The 18,182-nt window shown below is 38.0% G+C and overlaps 4 protein-coding genes across 5 annotated transcripts; 1 reads left to right on the top strand and 3 right to left on the bottom strand.

Moving 5' to 3' along the window:
- The first annotated feature begins 1,512 nt into the window (after positions 1–1,512).
- LOC110758023 (putative LRR receptor-like serine/threonine-protein kinase At1g63430) lies at positions 1,513–6,429 on the top strand. The gene is made up of 12 exons (XM_021959806.2): positions 1,513–2,218; positions 2,673–2,811; positions 2,963–3,034; positions 3,130–3,273; positions 3,370–3,519; positions 3,674–3,790; positions 4,212–4,276; positions 4,593–4,844; positions 4,939–5,277; positions 5,361–5,518; positions 5,660–5,875; positions 5,987–6,429. Exons 1-12 carry the CDS (start codon positions 2,134–2,136, stop codon positions 6,230–6,232), a joined length of 1,983 nt encoding a protein of 660 aa, XP_021815498.2. The 5' UTR covers positions 1,513–2,133; the 3' UTR covers positions 6,233–6,429.
- Positions 6,430–7,000: 571 nt separating this feature from the next.
- On the bottom strand, positions 7,001–10,386 carry LOC110758025 (RNA-binding NOB1-like protein). The gene is made up of 5 exons (XM_021959808.2): positions 9,881–10,386; positions 8,525–9,656; positions 8,106–8,274; positions 7,431–7,550; positions 7,001–7,318 (listed from the first exon to the last, which is right to left on the bottom strand). The coding sequence occupies exons 1-5, from the start codon at positions 10,260–10,262 to the stop codon at positions 7,169–7,171; spliced, it is 1,953 nt and encodes a 650-aa protein (XP_021815500.2). The 5' UTR covers positions 10,263–10,386; the 3' UTR covers positions 7,001–7,168.
- A 402-nt stretch (positions 10,387–10,788) lies between these two features.
- Positions 10,789–12,719, bottom strand: LOC110758030 (actin-depolymerizing factor 7-like). Of its 2 annotated transcripts, XM_021959813.2 has the most exons (3): positions 12,421–12,719; positions 11,661–11,920; positions 10,789–11,319 (listed from the first exon to the last, which is right to left on the bottom strand). In XM_021959813.2, the coding sequence occupies exons 1-3, from the start codon at positions 12,421–12,423 to the stop codon at positions 11,169–11,171; spliced, it is 414 nt and encodes a 137-aa protein (XP_021815505.1). In that variant the 5' UTR covers positions 12,424–12,719; the 3' UTR covers positions 10,789–11,168. The 2 variants fall into 2 exon arrangements, with proteins under 2 accessions (XP_021815505.1, XP_021815504.1); XM_021959812.2 differs by lacking the exon at positions 12,421–12,719 and having other exon boundaries at positions 11,661–11,929.
- Positions 12,720–12,847: 128 nt separating this feature from the next.
- On the bottom strand, positions 12,848–15,597 carry LOC110758029 (uncharacterized). The gene is made up of 6 exons (XM_021959811.2): positions 15,257–15,597; positions 14,570–15,144; positions 14,025–14,217; positions 13,835–13,899; positions 13,523–13,733; positions 12,848–13,354 (listed from the first exon to the last, which is right to left on the bottom strand). Exons 1-6 carry the CDS (start codon positions 15,434–15,436, stop codon positions 12,992–12,994), a joined length of 1,587 nt encoding a protein of 528 aa, XP_021815503.2. The 5' UTR covers positions 15,437–15,597; the 3' UTR covers positions 12,848–12,991.
- Positions 15,598–18,182: the final 2,585 nt, after the last annotated feature.

Here is an 18,182-nt window from a genome sequence, read left to right as displayed (position 1 = left end):
GTAAAAGAAGAAGGCTAAAATCAATGTGGTCAACTCTCTCGTAACAAGTCACTGAGAGACTCACAGCTGTTGTCTCACGAGATTTTGATTTTCACGAAAAATTAAGACATTATTAAACGACAAGAGCAGGCACGTCGTATCGTGTGCTAATAATTAAGGGGGAAGTGGTGTATTGATGTGATTATGAGATTAAAGGCACATGATTGCTGCCGCAAATACCGGAAGGTGCTTGTTTTGCTAAATTAAGAAATTTTACCAGCCAATGCATTTATCCAAAACTATCCATCCATTTATTACATGCCTCACTCTCTCATTATCATATTATGCAAGTTTTGTTTTAAGCGTTTGGTTCGCGGAAAGGAATTTATAGGAAATTAAACTCAACAGAATAAATGCTAATCAGGGTTTAGTCTAGTGAAAAATAACATTGGATTTGCATATCAATGGTCTCATGTTTGAATTTCTATGACACTTTGGTAGTGTGTGCGAGAAAAACCTCATCTCTGTTTTAAACTTTAGCAACAACCCAAAAAACTTAATGGAATAAATGCTTGTCTTGATTTTCCATGGTCAAAAAATAAAAATTAAGTTCAACACACACTCTCCTTGATAGAAAAAAAAAAGGCTCATTATTAAATAGTGGAATAATAAACAATATATTTTCTTTTTTAATGTGGTACATGCAAATAGTTCGCATTGCGCGTTAGGAAAATAAGATGCAATGATTTGCTGTTAGGTTTTTAAATGGTAATATTTTGTGATAGGTACAAAATAAAATAAAAATATTCATGGAAACCAGTCAACCATTAAAATAAATATGTAGAACTAATATTTGTTTATTTCACAACTGGATTCATATAAACTCATAAAATGATTCTCTAAGCCCTCAGTTTATATATATATATATATATATATATATATATATATATATATATATATATATATATACTTTTAAAAAGCATTTAAAAAAATTAATTTTTTTTAATTTCTAAAAAAAATATTTTTAATGATACTCTCCTCTCCTTCCTAGCTGCTTCCTTTATTTAAATTTAAAAAAAAAATACACTCTCTCTAGGTAGAAACACATACAGCAAATCCAGCCAACCAATGGGGTCAACGATTTTTATTCTGATCTTTTATTATTGGGTGGTCAACCATTTTTTGTGTTCATTTATTTTATAAAATGTTGTCGACCATTTAATTTTAAAAAGCAAGTGTAACAACCAAATTCCAATTATATTTAAAGGAAAAAAAGAAGAACCAAAAGCACAAGGATCAGCAACTTGGGCCCACCTTTGAGCGGCCTCGTAATCCTATCCGTCCGATCCAAAACCGCGTCGATGTGATCCATGTAGCCTACCTTCTTACAGTGCGCGCATCACACCATATAACAGAGGGCGAGATATTCAGTTCGGATATCTCGGGGACCGATATATCGTATACTCGAATTTACCAGTGAGAAGCCCCTGTTAACTGTCAAGTGTTAGCGCAAAATTTTAGCAGTTGGCAACAACGAAGATCCAAAAACTCCCACGACACCAAAACCCACTAATCAAAAGCGAAAAAAAAGGTAGAGAACAAAATAAAGAAAAAAGAAAAATGGAACCGCCATTTTTAAAGAAAATATTCTCTCTCTTTCTCTCTGGGTGATTTTGTTATCCATTTCTTTTGCTTTTTCGCTCTGGCTAAGCTTTTACTAGCAGCATTACCAAACCTCTCTTCGAATCCAAGTTTTTAGTCTACGTCTGTTGGGTGTCTTTCAGCTTCCAAATTTTGCTTCAGTTTCCACACTGGCCACTGATTTGTGTTGGACTTTTTAGTGGGTAGTTGCCAAAGCCTTGGATTTGGAACTCAGTGGTATTTGTTTCAACAATTTAACATATTTTTCATCTCTGGGTAGCATTTCTTTTTCTACTTTGTTGGTTAAGCCAACCCCATTGTAGTGAGTAGAAGGAGATTTACAGTATTAGTAGGATCTTGAACTTGGTGTAGGCTTTATTCTCTCATAAAGTCCCAAGCTTTAGGCCATTGGGTTTCTTTTTCCTTTTCCTTTTGCTTGGGTTTTCTTCTCTTTGGGTGATGCGTAGATGAGTTCTTCTTGGTTCTGTTTGTGTTGAGAAAACTGAGAGAAAAATGAGAACGTTTGCCTCGTTTCAGCTTCTGTGCTTGGTATCTGGGGTTCTTTTTGTGGCTTGTGAATCATTTCCATCAAAAGAAGGTATGTGTTTCTGTTTAGTCACTCTGTTTCTCAGATCTTGATTTCTGTAAATCTCCATTTAGCTGCTAAGCAAGTGTGGGGGAACAAAAGAATTTGATTGTCAATCTTGCGTTTAGTGTTGTTAAATTGACAGAAAATTTTACCATAGCTAAGAAGTTTCCTATCTTATAGTCGATGGAAAATTGTATAGGAGTCAAGGTTGTGTTTGACTTCTTCCTTAACCAACAGAGAGTGAGTCTTGAAGTAGTGTGAGGGTGATCATGCTACTTAAATCACTATATAACCGTATTGATAGTTTGGTTGAAGTGTTCAACTATGTTATTTGCTGGCTTACTAGATTAGCTAGCTCTACTTATGAAAATTACAGGAACACGATTTAGTATGTTTATTTGTTTAATTGGCCATTTGTTGTTTTAGTAGATTTTCTCTGAGTGAAAACTGGATTTTTGCACAGTTTGGGCCCTTACAACGTTTAAGGAAGCTATATATGAAGACCCACATCTAGTTTTGTCCAATTGGAATTCCTTGGATGTGGATCCTTGTGGATGGACCGGCATTATGTGTTCTCTGTCTCGAGACCATGTTCTAAAGATGTAAGATATGACATTGTCTATGTTAGTGCTAGATTATAGTATAATGTTTCCACAATTACATCCCTTTGAGGGGAGTTTGAGAATGAACGGTACAGACTTTGTTGTAACATGTGCTGCCATTTTGTTTTGGATTTTATTTTACTTTTTGCAGTAACATTTCGGGTTCATCAATAAGGGGATTTCTTGTACCAGACTTGGGTCAACTCAGCTTCTTGCAAGAACTGTATGCTTCACCCACCACACTGATTCTGAAATTCTATTTTCTTAACTTCGATCTAATTTGGCTGAAGCTTGATTACTTTTCTTTCTGTTTTATAGAATTTTGCATGGGAACAAGCTGCTTGGGATAATACCTAAAGAGCTGGGCTTGTTAAAATACCTCAGGATCTTGGATTTGGGGATGAATGAACTCACTGGTCCAATTCCTCCAGAGCTTGGGAACTTAACCAGTGTTGTGAAAATGTACTAGGAATTTAATATTCGTTTTTCTGAATGATACTTTAATTTTTGAGTTGTTTGGGATTTCTCTTATAGTGGGAATTACTACTTTTGATGCAGAAATCTTCAGTCAAATGGGTTGTCCGGTAGGCTACCTCCTGAACTTGGCAATTTGGCATACCTTGAGGAACTTCATTTGGATAGGAATAAGCTTCAAGGAACTGTTCCTGCCAATAGCTATCCAAATTTACCTGCTAATCTCCATGGAATGTAAGTAGCAGAGTGTTAAAGTGTTTGAACAGTTCCTGCAGCTTTGTATTTACACTGACACAGATGCCTTTAAGCTAAAAATAGCTTTGAAGATGGAAAAAAATCAGGATTTTATTTCTGGAATTTTGTTTTTCACAGTTCGTTTCTGCTTCAGGTACGCCTCAAACTCAAACTTAACGGGCCTTTGTCGATCATCTCAGTTAAAAGTTGCAGATTTCTCATTCAACTTCTTTGTTGGTAACATACCTAAGTGCTTGGAGTATCTTCCCAGGTACTTTCCTAACCAAGAGTGATGTTTAGGTTGTATCATTTTGTGTTCATGTCCAGTATTAATCAACCCTAACCTGTGTAATTGTAGTGTCACATCTTATGATATGAACATGACAAATACTCAAAACTAGGACCCCTCTTATCTCTAAACCAAAATCATTGCGCGTACATTACATTCCCATATATTTTTCTGCAAGATTAACAAGTTTGTTGTGTCAAAATTGTGTTATTCGTATTTGTAACGAAATCTGATCCATTTATAATTCTAGTTAGTGGGTTGTGTTATTTTCATGTTTGTGTCAACTGTCAAGTAATGGTGTAATCTCATATTTGTGTTGCATGCGTGTTTTGAAAATTGCCTAAGTTATCCTTTGATTGTATGCAACTTGCGCACCTTCGTTTACTTTCGTTATTGCTTGCAGGTCAAGTTTTCAAGGAAATTGTCTCCAAAAAGAGGATCCCAAACAGCGTCCTGTAGAACTATGTGGTATGCATGACATAATTGTGTGATTTAAGTTGATGAACTGTCTAGGGTTATACATGCTTAGTGGTTGCAAGAAAACTTTTAAAATGGATAACGAACACAAAAAGGGTGAACAAATGTTCATATGCTCCTTTCTGAGTGAGCATCCTAATTTCAATTTAATGATGCTGGAATTGCTTATTTGTGGCTATTTAATGTTTTTAATCGCATTTTAACTGATTATGTACTTTGAATGTTTCTCAACGAATGTTCGTTGATTTTTATAATACTGATTGTTGTGTTGTAGTTAGTGACCTGTTCTTTTGTCGGTTCTTTGTAGCTGGTGCGCCACCCTCTAAAGGACATCCAGGAGTTAACCCTAAGAACAAACCTGCTAAAGATGTCCCCAAACACCAGGAGACTTCAAAACCTGCCTGGCTGTTGGCTCTGGAAATAGTGACTGGAACCATGGTCAGTTCTCTCTTTCTTGTTGCTGTTTTCACTGCTCTTCAGAGGTGCAATAGCAAATCTTCTATCATAATTCCTTGGAAGAAATCAGCAAGTGAAAAAGATCATATTGCAGTCTACATAGGTTTGTTACTTCTTGCATCTGCCTCAGTGCAATTGAACTTTAACTGCTTATGGAAAGACAACAGTGGCTAATTTGGTTAGCGGTTTTTATACAGATTCCGATATGTTGAAAGATGTTGTCAGATTCAACAGACAAGAGCTTGAGGTAGCCTGTGAAGACTTTAGCAACATTATTGGCTCCTCCCCTGATAGTTTGGTTTACAAAGGCACCATGAAAGGTGGGCCTGAGATTGCTGTGATATCCCTTTGCATTAAGGAGGAGCATTGGACAGGCTATCTTGAACTCTATTTTCAGAGAGAGGTGACAGATTTGGCAAGATTAAATCATGAGAACGCAGCAAAATTACTGGGTTATTGTAGTGAGAGCACCCCATTTACGAGGATGCTGGTTTTTGAATATGCTTCAAATGGGACACTGTATGAGCACCTCCATTGTGAGTGAAGATCCTTTATTTTAACCACATTTAATTGCTATAAAAGGGCTCGTGAGGTCTAACCAGAATTTATTTTGCTGCAGATGGAGAAGGATGCCAGTTAAGTTGGACACGGCGCATGAAAATTGTTATAGGAATTGCTCGGGGACTTAAGTATTTTCACACAGAGCTTGAGCCACCATTTACCATATCCGAGTTAAATTCTAGTGCTGTATATCTTACAGAAGATTTTTTACCCAAGGTATGCCATAAAACTTCTCAACTCCCATTTTGTTCTTTTACTTGCTGAAACATCATTTCAGAGATGAAAATTCCATAAATCTTTGTGACTGAGAATAAGAGTCACTGGCTATAAGATTAACACTCTTGATTTCACCTGTAGCTGGTAGATTTTGAAAGTTGGAAGACAATTCTGGCGAGGTCAGAAAAGAACTCGGGCTCTATTAGCAGCCAAGGTGATATTTGTGTTCTTCCAAATTCTATGGAAGCACGCCACCTGGATGTTAAAGGCAATGTTTATGCTTTTGGCATACTTTTGCTTGAAATAATCAGTGGCAGGCCTCCCTACTGCAAGGACAAAGGGTGCTTGATAGAATGGGTAAGTAAGTTTCTGGACGTGCAATGTTTGTCAAATTTGCTCCCAAGGTAAACTGAGAACTGTAGTTTAAGCTAGTTGTGCACCACAAACTTAGACTTTTCTCTTCTGCAGGCCAAAGACTATCTTGAGCTGCCAGAGGTGATGCCTTATGTGGTGGATCCTGAACTGAAACATTTCAGTTACGATGACCTCAAAGTTTTATGTGATGTGGTGAATCTTTGCACCCATCCAGAGCCCACGAAGCGGCCTTCCATGCAGGAAATATGCACCATGTTGGAGAGCAGAATCGACACATCGGTGTCCATTGAGCTCAAGGCATCTTCTTTGGCATGGGCCGAGCTTGCACTTTCATCATAAATGAGTTAAATTAACACACTGTAAAGAAGAAATATACGACTGTAATACTCTGGCCTTGACTTACTTTTTGTTCCTTGTAAATGTTTGTAATTGGAGAGGAGGGAACTTAAGGATTCATGCAGGACAAAATCTCTTTGTATACCTGAGGTTACAGTAAACTAAGTTGCTAATCAAGTATGTTCCATGATTTTGTTGCTTCTGGTCATCTTATCAAATTGTCTCTTCCTGTGCATGATGATGATGCATTTCAGTTTTAGATGCGGATTTATTGTTGAGTGATTTTCGCACTCCATTTTTATCCCCACCTCCTTCAGAAAGAAAAAAGCTTCAGGACTGAATAGATGAAAATGCAGTTGAATTAATATTTGGAGAAAAAAAAAAAAACCAGCCACCAACACTCCAATTCGTTTTCCTGATAAGTGGCTTTCTCTTCTCTTCCTCACTTGCTCAACAAAAGTGAAAATTCTTTGATGAATTTGAGGAATTATAGGTGTTTTTGAATCTCTATGTGGAGAGGTATGTGATTTCATACAAAGTTTGATTTTATGTTTTATTTTTAAGGCAATATTGCTAATGCTTGATTTTATTTTTCTTTAATAACTAGGTTTTTGTGTCAGTTGGAATTCCTCTGTTTGTCTATTAGATTAGAGTTGTGTTGAATTTTGTCTTGCTGCATTCAAGAAGCCTTTTTTGTCCCTCAGCAAACTCATGCATTCCTTTCCAAGTTTCAGACCTTACAAATGATAGTCTGAAAATAGACAGGCATGATTGTACTCAAAGAACCACATGGAATTGCTCTCGTATACTATAGTCATAAATACCACATAAATTACCCACAAATCATTAGGCCACACTCAACGTATCCTAACAAAGAAACTGCTAAAATATCAAAACTGGTTTAAAAAATCCATTGGAATCAAAAGCTAAAGAAACCCGCTATTTATGCTTCGGCGAGTAATGATTGTCGTTGGGATTCCTCCTTCCACTGAAAACAGCTAGTGCCTTCCTAATGGGAGGCTGCAAAGGAGCTTTTTTATCAGTATGGTGGCAGAAGATGAAGTCATTGGTAGTGAATACGTCATCCCCCTGCAGATGTAAGATATAGTATAATCAGATATTTGATAGCTAAGCAAAAATCCACACATCAATAATCAGAGGCAGTCACAATTCAGGAACACCATAGAGTTTCAAAAATGACCTCCTTATTTGCTTTCTTCTTCGTCTTTGGATGAAGAAACTTTTGTGGGAGTTGATCTTCACGTAAAACAAGGTTCTTAGTAATGGCATCCCTTCCACCTTGAGGTAAAGGCAGTGAAAACTGCAACCAACCAAACATCAAGATGCATAAGCGGACATGAGCAACGAAACTTTAGGTGAAATACCACAAGTAGAACATGAAATCACAAATGCACATGTGGAAGCCAACACTCAAAGCGATGGACCAAAGCGATGGACCAAGGTATGATGGCTGATGAAATCGTGAATGCAATATCTTATGTTTCCTAACAACATATATTGGGATGGGATATGTTGTCCTCACATCCTAATTCAGTCATGACTTTGTGAACAAATTGCATGTTTGTGTGATCCCAGTACCTACCAACAATGTTAGTAGCATACAAATGACCATTAAACACTCATAATCAAGGAAATATTATCTTCATGTTAAAAGACTAGTGTCCAATAACCAAGCGAAGAGTATGCAATATATGTGTGGAAAGTACCACTGGGGCAACCAAAATGCCTAACAACCAATGGATAGGGGCCTTCATATTAAAGAGGTTATATGTGTTTTACTTGCAATAATCCAACAGATCTAAGCTATCATAGATGGTGACCAATTCCTGGTAAAAGCTGATATAGATATACTCACTCTTGTGCCACGCAATATGATCCGAGGTCGACGAGCTGCCAGAACAATGCCATTTTCACCAACTGTAACTGCTACCTTGCGCAAAGTACCACCATTTCCACACTTCGGACAGAAAATTTTCCCAATTTCACCAGTCACAGTATTGCAGGCATGGCATTTCAAAATCCACCTATCAAAGATGACACCACAGAAGCTCATGATACAGTTGTTTCATCAAGTAATTTTAGACACCGTAGTGAGGGGAAGAACAAATTTAAATCCAATTGGAACAGCCTATTTCTCACCGTTCCATACAGATCCTATGTAAGATATCTCTAATAAACATCATGGTATCTAAACTTATGAGTGGACCAAAAGAAAAGAGTTTGTAATAGTATGCAAAGGATAATTAAATGGGAAAAAGTGTATCAAATATATACCTATGGAGCTGTCGGATCTGCATTCCTCCAGGTGCCAGCAACCGTAAACCCATCTGCAGAATAACATTCTGCATTGCAAAATCACTAGTTATACAAGCTACACTGGACTCAGACAAGGATCTAACCATCCAGCTCTGCTCACTATGATCATCATTCAAATTGGATGTATCAACGCTTTCGTTAGTCTGACTTGAGATCTCCAAGTGATCCAGCTCCTCATTTATCATTTCAACTTCACCTCCTTCAACATCCAAATTCACATTATTATCAGTAGTAGCTTCCTCTGCCTCGGGATCATTAGCCTCTACATCATTGAGCTCCTTTCCTTCGTGAAGAGCCCTCAATTCATCTTCTTCCAGTCTTGTTTGTTTCAGGATTGAAGAAAGGCCTTCATCACCATTCTTCGCCTTTGTCACCTCACTCACCTCAGAAATTCCATTTTCAGGGCATGCTTCCTTAGAGTCCACAGGCAACGATTGATCCTGGCCTCTAGCTTCCTCATGTATGTCGCCACTTGCATTTTCCTCTGCATCTTGCTGAGCATCCTTTTCAGATAATGCCTCATTAGACTCACGCCTAGCTTTTCTTCTCAAAAACCTCCTATGAGTACTTCGACTGACAGCAGGCATCCAGTCCCCAGCATTATCATCAAACTGTCCTTGGGATGCATCAATTCCGTCCGAAACCATCTTCTTCCCTTCGATGTTTATCTCTTTCTTCTTGGGAAAATTTCTCCTAGGTCTCCTTTCAATGCCCAAACCATCCTCCTGATTTTCAGAATGAGCATCACTTTTAACTTCCACTGCAGAACCATCAACAGAATGACTATCGGAATCCATCACATTCAGGCTTATATTTTTCAACGGAAGAATTCTTGAACTGGGGTTCGCATTGTCCTCCGCAGCATTTTCCAGAGCTTCCCACTCTTCCAAATTGGGCACATTATTGCCCCAACCCGGCAAGTCCTTCTCAGGCAGCCTCCTGACATTGACTGTGTGAACTGGGGGAGGGCAGTCCCTGAGATTTTCAGTTCCATGTATCTGAGCCTCCAACGTATAAGTCAGAGCAATGAGCTTAAGATCCACATCCGAAAGCGTCTGCAAATCCCCGGTAGCCCTTGCAAACTTAATAACTGTCCAAAAATACACAGAAACCCATCAAACCCAATTCCCACATACATTCAACCGCCTTATACATCACATACTCATATAAAAAACCAACAACAAATCCATAAAATCATCTCATACCAATACTTCTCAACCATGATTGCTTGAAATTAAGCAACAATGCATACTAAAGCTTCAAGCTTTCACAGGTAAACATAGTTCTATTGATACACATACAAAAATATATTACCTTTGTTGAGAGCTTCCGGAGACGGCTCCATGGTTTGGACTTGGAAGGGAACAAAGGCGAGCCGGTGGCGGGAAACAGGGTCACGGACCTCGTCCATGACCTCGGGGACGGAGACCAACTTGTCGGCGCGGTGGCTGAGGCTCTCTCCGCCTTGAATGATGGCATTGGCATCGACCACTGCTATGGCTATGCCCTTGGAGGACTTGCAGCTCTCCACCAAAACTTGGGTTGTGGCGTTTGACTCCGAGGTCTGGGGCCTTGGCTCTGCTTGCTTCTTCACTATGTTGCTCCAGCCTGAGATTGGAGCTGGGTTCGCATTGGGGGTCGGGTTCTGGTCTTGGGCTGGGGCTGGGGCTGGAGCTGGGGCAGTTTCTTCGTCCATGGTTGTGTTCGACGAAATGGGGTGCAGGGGAGGTTGATAAACCCTAAACAGGCTGTGTGTTTGTTATGCTTGGGGAGGAGTAGGCAAGCCAAACGCTAGCGACGTCGTTTGATGTAAGGGATTTCCCATTTTGGTTATTTGATATTGGCTTTTATTTATTTATTTATATGTGGCTTTGTTAAATAAAAATAATTAAAAAAATTATGTACTAAAAACCACTTTTTGTTTTTGTTTTTGTTTTCAATTGCTGCTTTACTTTTCTCTTAAAATAGAGACAGAGAGTACTCCCATTCAATGTGAACTTGATTTTGCCATTTCTCCTTGTTACTAGGCCCAAGGTCAATTGTGGCTAGTTTAGGTTGTTTGTTATTGAGCCTTTTCCAAGACCCAATAGCTTGTGTTTGTGTGTGTGTCTTTGCACAAAGGTATAACAGTCAACACAAAGAAGAATGGAAAGTAACATATAGATACTTCAATTTTTCTTTGACAACAATATATAAAACACACTACACAGAATCACCCCGAGTGAAAAAAAACTGAGATTGCGATAAACCAGAGATTATCATGCTCTACTCATAACAATCTGTCTAAGAGCAACACTAGACAAATGGAAGCAACCCTATTCAAAGCAGCATCCACAAGCATCAACAAATGCTCTCATGGCTGCAGCCAATTTGGTTTTGAGAGCCTTTGACCAATCCCAAAAACCATATTGTTTTTCGAATATGGCTATTGACGTTATACAGAAGAGTACATAGTACATTCACAGATTCACTTGGCTAATTTGGAGTTTTTAAAACAAAAATCCAAGTAATAATAATGGCTATAAAATTTGGTGGCCCCCAAAGGAAACAGTGAGGGAAAGCATGGAAAGATTGGAGAAGAGAGCAAAAGGGGTGGCTTGGCTTAGAAGACTCGCCCTTTCACTATGTCCAAGCTCATCTCACTTGGATCTGTTGCTTGCAATTCGAATGAAATGCCATCCAATTCTCTCTTGAATCTGTCCTTGGAACTAGCATACACCATCTTCATCCTCACCTTTGATGAATCCGGTGACCTAACCCGTGCCACAAAAACATATGTACACATATAGGTTTTTAGTGTCCAAAGAAAAAGAAAGAAGCAAATATGCATCATGAGCGTCGTGTCGTACTTTTAAAAATTACTAATTTTTCTTCCATACCACCGGTTGTATACAATTATATATCTATTAATTTGTCATATGATCAAGAAGATAGTCATATAATTATATACAACCAGTTGTATAGAAGAATTACTTCTTAAATACAGACTCGTGAGATTGACTATTGTATGATGAGCCGTACATGTTTATTTTCAAGATGTTTTCTAAAAGCAAATCTAAGATGAGTCGTAGTTTCTTTGTGTGAAGTTAATTACCATGCAATGAAGAAAATCTTGCTTTTCTGGCAGTTCTCTTCGGTAGTGAAATCGAAATCAAAGACAGCATAACGACACTCATCAGCAGGAAAACTGGAGGTGAAATCATCATAACTCTCATTAGGTTCCCCGAGCTTATCAATCACAATTTGTTGTTGTTCAATCTTGAACAGAATGAATCGATAGTTCCTCTTTGCTTTTAGCTCCAAGAACTTCAGCTTGCAGTCATCGTGCACAGCCATTCCAGAAGCTGCATTGGCCTGTCCCATTCCATCACAAAGCTCAATTATTAGAACCTTTAATTAATTGGTCAATTACTTTGTATACCTATATTGTTCATCAAATTATCACCATGTAAGATCTGACTAAGGATTTTTTTATCTTTTTTTCTATGCGAGTTATGTAATCGTATCATATAAAGAAGCATTTTACTGGATGTTAATTAACACGGGTATATGTTCTCTTATTTGTTCAAACTATGATTCAAATCGTCAATCTAACATGTTATGTGTTATCATAAACGAATATGCATCAAAATGAAGCAACAAACAAGTCTAGCATGAAAAAAATAAAAAAGAAGAATCACAAAGCATGCACTTCAATACTGACATTATGGCCATGGTTGAAATCGAAGATATCAAATCGATCATTTCTTTAAATCCCCCCAAAAAATGAAAGGCTATCCTTATAATTGTATCTATGATCAGTACAAACCATAATAAATTGGTGTAACAAAAAGACAGAGAGAATGCAGGCATACCATTTTGTCTCCAATGAGAAAGGGCTTCTGAAATGTGAGAAAAAAGAGAGAAGGTAATTGGGGCCTAAGAGAATGGAAGTGGGGGCAAGAAGCACAATGAGAGCCTATGGGAGCAAAAAAAGAGAAAATAGATCCTTGTTTTTGGGAGGCATGAGAGGTGGAGAAGTTGGAATTTTGGAGGCTAAGATAGTGGAGGAGGAGAGAATTTGGAGGACAAAATTTGCTTCTTCTGCTTGATTATGTCCACAATTCACTTCAATGCTTCCACGTTGTAACCTTAATCTGTTATTGCTTTTTGGGATAAATTGCCCCTATTGAATTTTCCTGTTTTGGGTTAAAACTGTTTGTTTGATAATCCAAACTTTGGGAGACCCAAAATAAAAATAACTGACCATCGGATCCATTTTATATCCGAGACCCCTTCTCATGAATATGATAAATTTTGGTGATGGTAATTGGGTTTTCTTATTGTTTCAAACAGGTGACAAGTTGTGATTAATTTATGTACTTTACATTAAATTTGCATACTTGCTAAAAGTAATCTGTAACTAGTCCATGTGAAAATGTACGGCTAATCCTGCTTAGAGAGATTTTCCCAGTACTTATCTTCCCACTTCTGCACTTGTTTATTTAAATTGATATTCCTCCTATACCAGTTTCCAAGTGCTTGGGGTTTATAGGCAGGAGGCATGGTGCAGGGGCTTGTCACTGATGGACTCTTAACCAAGGACTCTGTCATGAACTTCTTCTCAGACTCAGCCGCAGGACAAGCCATACTCTCCGAGCACAAATGCGTCGCGCCTTCGGGTATTTTTGGCTCAAATCTTAAGAGTTTTGCGTATTCATTTAACAGATGGAACATGTAGTCATACACAAAGTCCATCTTTAGCTCTTGCTGAATGAAGTCGCTTGCTGCTTTTCCAATTGCTTGTGCCTGTGAAATAATTAATCCACAAGTATTATAAACTATGGAGCACCGAATTTTTGGGTAATGGTCTAGATGGATCACACTATGGACCGCATCTCTAATACAGACGAGCGCACTTTCGTAAATATGGTACAAATAGTTTTTCTCGGAGTTTAAAGGGGTTAGAGAAGTTACCTTTTGTTTGTGGTTGTTGCCCCAATCTACAGCAAACTTAATGGATTTACATTTGTCTTCATGCCTTATAGGCCAATAATGGCGAACTGGCTGCAGACTTCTTGTGAAGAAATCATAGTATTGTGGTTTTACAATTAGTGTTACTGAATCACAGGCTAGAATGTATTTCTCACTGACAGACCATGCATATCCCTCAATATAGATCTTGTACCTATATAAATCACATGAGAAAATAAAATGGAAAATGGAAAATCAAATTTTACTAAGCAAGAAGATTTTATTTTATTTACACTACTCTTCTGTGAGACATACCTGTGTGTGCATTGGCTTGCTACATCTGATTGCTTGAAGCCTTGCTGAGATTCAAGGATCCAATCCTGCAATTATACCCAACTAGTTAGTTGATTTAATTGCCCGAATGATCGATTTTCAGAGTCTTACAAAATTTGCTCACCTTGTTTTCAAGTATTGGATAGCTTGAAAGAATTTGCTTATGTGTTACCTGGATGAATAGGCGAGCATTCCAATCCTGTGAGTCAGAGACATTGCATTTGAGGAGGTCTTGCCTGCTTTCAGCGACAAAGGGGTTTCCTTTCCAGTATGCATAAGGTTCTCTTTCCATCCATTTGCTCCTGTCATTGCCTTTCTTGAGATCTTTCAACAAACCTTCCCATGGTTTTATGTTAATCTCAGCCCTTCAAAAATGCATGTAGCTTATGAGTAATAAGCGAGCATGATTAAAAACGGTAACATCTAGTATATTACGTTGCGAGACAATGAATTTGGACCACCTATACTTTATTGTCAAGGTTGACATGTGACATGACAGATTGTCCCCGGAGAAATTTCTCAATTCTCAAACATATCTCAGTGAGTATGGTTAAATTGATGAAGTACTATTTTTCTTTAAAGCAAAAGGAAATCACCAAGTATAACTTTTGAAACGTTCCAACATGAATGGACATTAGAGAGGTTGGTGCCCCATCATTTTCATGCCAGAACAAGAAGACACAGAAATTTTAAGCCTTGCCTAAAATTCAAACTTACCAACCCCAGAAGGACCAATCAGGGAACACAACGTCCCTTGTCCATCTGTCACCACAATACCGGAACAGTGGCGGCACCTGAGTCGAGTTCAGTCCCCGGTAGTCGCTTGATTGGATGACCGGCTTGTCATCACAGTCAAACATGAGCTCCAAGTCAGGCAGTCTCCCAGGGTACCTCCTAAGAAGCTGCAAAATGCCCCATATAGTAAACACATCCCTTGTCTGTATGGACTTCTTGTACTTTTCAACATAGGCCTTGCCATTCACAATCACTAGCCTAAAATGTGCTGTTTCCTTTGCTCTCTCCACCATGTCCCTTGTGATCCCTGTGGCTTTCCATGGCATTAGGTCCTGGTGGATGAACCGAAAATAATCCGGGCATACCGGGTTTGTTGAAGAGTCAAGATCATCAAGGTTGCTAAAGGTTGTAGGGTAGCTTGTTGGGCCGGTTTGTGTCTGATTAATATTGCTGCCAATAGAACAGTTGAGTGGGAATTCAATCACCTTAAAGGGTTCCTGATACTTGTTGGAGATTAATACGGTTTCGTTTGCAGAATTACCAATCTGAAAATTGGACTGCATGACACACAAAACATGAAACAAAAATTTGAGGGCAAACTAAATTTAAACATTCAGAAAATGACCCAAAAGTCTCAAAACTACATGCTAAAAGTTGACTGAAACTTACAGTTTGGATCCAATAAGAACACAAAATGGCAGCAGAAATTACGAAGAAACCCAAGAAGAGGATGGTGTTAGTGGCAGCAGCAATTGCAGGGCCCTTCCTGAAAGAAGATGGCAGCCAATCTGAACTTGTCCCTTGGAACTGAAAAGGCCTGAGCCTGACCAAGCGAGACCCACGCAACATTGAACTAAAAATAAATGTTGGGCAGGCAGCTCCTTAATTCTTCCTACTTGAAGACAGAGAAAACCCCTTGTCTGCTTTAATTCGGTTGAACTGAAGTGGAGTTCTAGAAGTCTAGAGCTTCAGTGCCTCTTTTGAGTTTTATTTTATTTTATTTATAGTTGTGTGCTTCACCAGAAAAGTCCTATAATAATTATGAGACTTTTCCCAAAGTTAATGGTGAAGTATCTTGGTTCTCCTCAAATTGTGTAATTCTAGATTAATTCTAAGTTGATGGTAAAGAATTAAAAAGTTAAAAGGTGTAATTAATGGAAGACTGGAAAATAGAAAAAGTCAAGAAAATCAGTTGTGTCTTTTTGTTTAATTGTACAGGTGTGTATACTATATAGTATGTAGATAAGAATTTTATAGGGTAAGATAGAGCCAAGAAGATTTTATGGAGCTATGACATCATTTGCATCCATTCACTCCCTGTATTTTTTTTCTTCGGTTCTGAAAACTCAGGCAGGAGCCTACTTGCAAGAACAGTTCAAAGGGCAATACAAAGAAGAAAGGAGACAGCTCCAAACTACAAGCACGAGGAGAGTTAAGGCACAGCAAAGAGGTGACCAACAGAGGACCACCCACCCAGAAGGCACAGAACAGAACAAAGAGCACACCAAAAGACAGCAAAACCAATATGATTGGGGTTCCCAAAAGCTTTCAATATTTTTCACCAGGTTTTGCTTCTTTTTTACGGGAAATTCTGTATGTTGAATTCGTATTTTTTTGTTCCAATGTAGAAGTTGTATTCAATATGAACATTTTTCAAATGATTTGATTGACGAGTTGACTTTTTAATAATATAGTTTATACATTGGAAAATCACCGTTAGTAGGGATGGACTTAGGATTCCCAGGATTTCAAAATGGGGTATGCTAGATTTACCTTACGGGTGGGATGTTAGATTTTGGACTGAGCTAAACCGTAAAACCTATATCCTAATTATAAGAGGAAAAAAAAAGACTCATATGGGCTATAGTCCAAGTTAGATACTCATAACTATTGGATTTGTACAAAATTTACATTGGTGAATCACCGTTGGATTTTTTTGTATATATTGAATATGAATCACTATTATGGAGGGTTTAGGGCTTGTCTGCTTTAATTCTTCATATTTGAAGACAGAAAACCCCTTGTCTGCTTTAATTCGGTTGAACTGAAGTGGAGTTCTAGAAGTCTAGAGCTTTAGTGCCTCTTTTGGGTTTTATTTTATTTTATTTATAGTTGTGTGCTCCACCAGAAAAGTCCTACGATAATTATGATATTTTTCCTTAGTTCATGTTGAAGATTCTTGCTGCTCCTCAAACTGTAATTGTAGAATAGATTAATTCTCAGTTGATGATAAAGAATTATAAATTTAAAAGGTGTAATTAATAATGGAAGACTAGAAAATAGAAAAAGTCACGAAAGTCAGTTGGGTCTTTTTGTTTAATTGTACAGGTGTGTATACCATATAGATAAAAAATTTATAGGGTAAGATAGAACCAAGAAGAATTTATGGAGCTATGACATCATTTGCATGCACTCTGATCAAAATCAGTAAAATATATACAAGGATCTTGAATTACAAGTTTCCTCTTCCACATTTATATTTTTCATGTTCTCTCTGTTTTTTTTTTTTTTTGGTGTTCTGAAAACTTCATATTAAACCCTCACGAGGTAGAAAAACTCACTCTATGACAAGTGAAAAAGTTATCACATATGCTATAGTGTGATTGATCGAGAATAGCAAAATAGTGCTATCCCCGTTGAAGACAAATGTTTCTCCTAAGAAGAGGGCAAGAAATTAGGCAGGAGCCTATTGGGAAGAAAAGGTCAAAGGGCAATACAAATAAGAAGGGAGACAGATCCAAAATACAAGCACGATGAGAGTTAAAAAGCACCCAGAACTAGAAGGCTCAGATATACGAGCCCACCATTTTGCAAATTTTATACGCTATGTAGCTCAGCCCCACCATTTATTGTATTTTGTTCCACAAAGTCTTATGCTTGCTGCAGATATATTAATATAAATTGTTTTTATTCATTACATTTTAGTTTGGAGGCCACCTGAGTGCCTTTTCTATTGTCTGGTTGGTGTTAAAAAACAATTCCCACAATTCAATTTTGTATTGTCTGGTTGTGTTTTTATTACCTTTTCTTTCACATTTTTTTTTCTTCACTCTCTCTCTCTACTTCTTCACTCTTCTCTGTGTTCTTTTTCGTCTTTAGGCCTCCTACCAAATTTTTTTTTTTGGACAATTTGAACCATCATATATTATATTAGGGTATACCGGTGAAATACCCCTTGAATTTGTACCTCGCTTTCAATTAGCCCCCTATCCTTTTTTTATAGAAAATTAAGGATATGAACTTTTTTTTTTCATCAATTTCCCCCCTACCGTCTAAATCATCAACATTTCATCCAATTTTCTGTTAAATCATTAAAAATAAATATTTTTTTTGGGAAAAAATTATAGAAAAGAGAAAACAAAAAAAAACCCTCCCAACAACCATCACCTTTCTTCTCACCATCACCACCACACCTCTCCCCACCATTGCATCACCAAACCTCTTACCCAACCCCACATCCAAGGCCACCCGCTTCCTCACTGCCACCTCCCCTCTTAGCAGCCCACCCTCCTACAGCCACCACACACACACACTCTCTCTCTCTCTCTCTCTCTCTCTCTCTCTTCCCCCAAAAAATTTACTCTACACGCCCAAT

This window comes from Prunus avium, chromosome 5 (genome assembly GCF_965620075.1).
Source record: "Prunus avium chromosome 5, drPruAviu1.hap1.1, whole genome shotgun sequence".
Lineage (NCBI taxonomy): Eukaryota > Viridiplantae > Streptophyta > Magnoliopsida > Rosales > Rosaceae > Prunus > Prunus avium.
The sequence above is the reverse complement of the archived record's forward strand: the minus strand, read 5'-3'. Positions and strand labels throughout refer to the sequence as shown.

What these genes read in the sequence shown, in the direction of transcription:
- LOC110758023 (XM_021959806.2), top strand. Translation starts at nt 2,134, where the DNA reads ATGAGAACGTTTGCCTCGTTTCAGCTTCTGTGCTTGGTATCTGGGGTT. An exon ending in GCGTCCTGTAGAACTATGTG is followed by an intron (nt 4,277 to 4,592) that starts GTATGCATGACA and finishes GGTTCTTTGTAG; the next exon opens with CTGGTGCGCCACCCTCTAAA. An exon ending in ACTGTATGAGCACCTCCATT is followed by an intron (nt 5,278 to 5,360) that starts GTGAGTGAAGAT and finishes ATTTTGCTGCAG; the next exon opens with ATGGAGAAGGATGCCAGTTA.
- LOC110758025 (XM_021959808.2), bottom strand. Translation starts at nt 10,262, where the DNA reads ATGGACGAAGAAACTGCCCCAGCTCCAGCCCCAGCCCCAGCCCAAGAC. An exon ending in CAGATCCGACAGCTCCATAG is followed by an intron (nt 8,275 to 8,524) that starts GTATATATTTGA and finishes CATCTTTGATAG; the next exon opens with GTGGATTTTGAAATGCCATG. An exon ending in AGAAGAAAGCAAATAAGGAG is followed by an intron (nt 7,319 to 7,430) that starts GTCATTTTTGAA and finishes TTACATCTGCAG; the next exon opens with GGGGATGACGTATTCACTAC.
- LOC110758030 (XM_021959812.2), bottom strand. Translation starts at nt 11,929, where the DNA reads ATGGGACAGGCCAATGCAGCTTCTGGAATGGCTGTGCACGATGACTGC. An exon ending in AAGATTTTCTTCATTGCATG is followed by an intron (nt 11,320 to 11,660) that starts GTAATTAACTTC and finishes GGCACGGGTTAG; the next exon opens with GTCACCGGATTCATCAAAGG.
- LOC110758029 (XM_021959811.2), bottom strand. Translation starts at nt 15,436, where the DNA reads ATGTTGCGTGGGTCTCGCTTGGTCAGGCTCAGGCCTTTTCAGTTCCAA. An exon ending in GATTGGTCCTTCTGGGGTTG is followed by an intron (nt 14,218 to 14,569) that starts GTAAGTTTGAAT and finishes GCATTTTTGAAG; the next exon opens with GGCTGAGATTAACATAAAAC. An exon ending in GCAAGCCAATGCACACACAG is followed by an intron (nt 13,734 to 13,834) that starts GTATGTCTCACA and finishes TGATTTATATAG; the next exon opens with GTACAAGATCTATATTGAGG.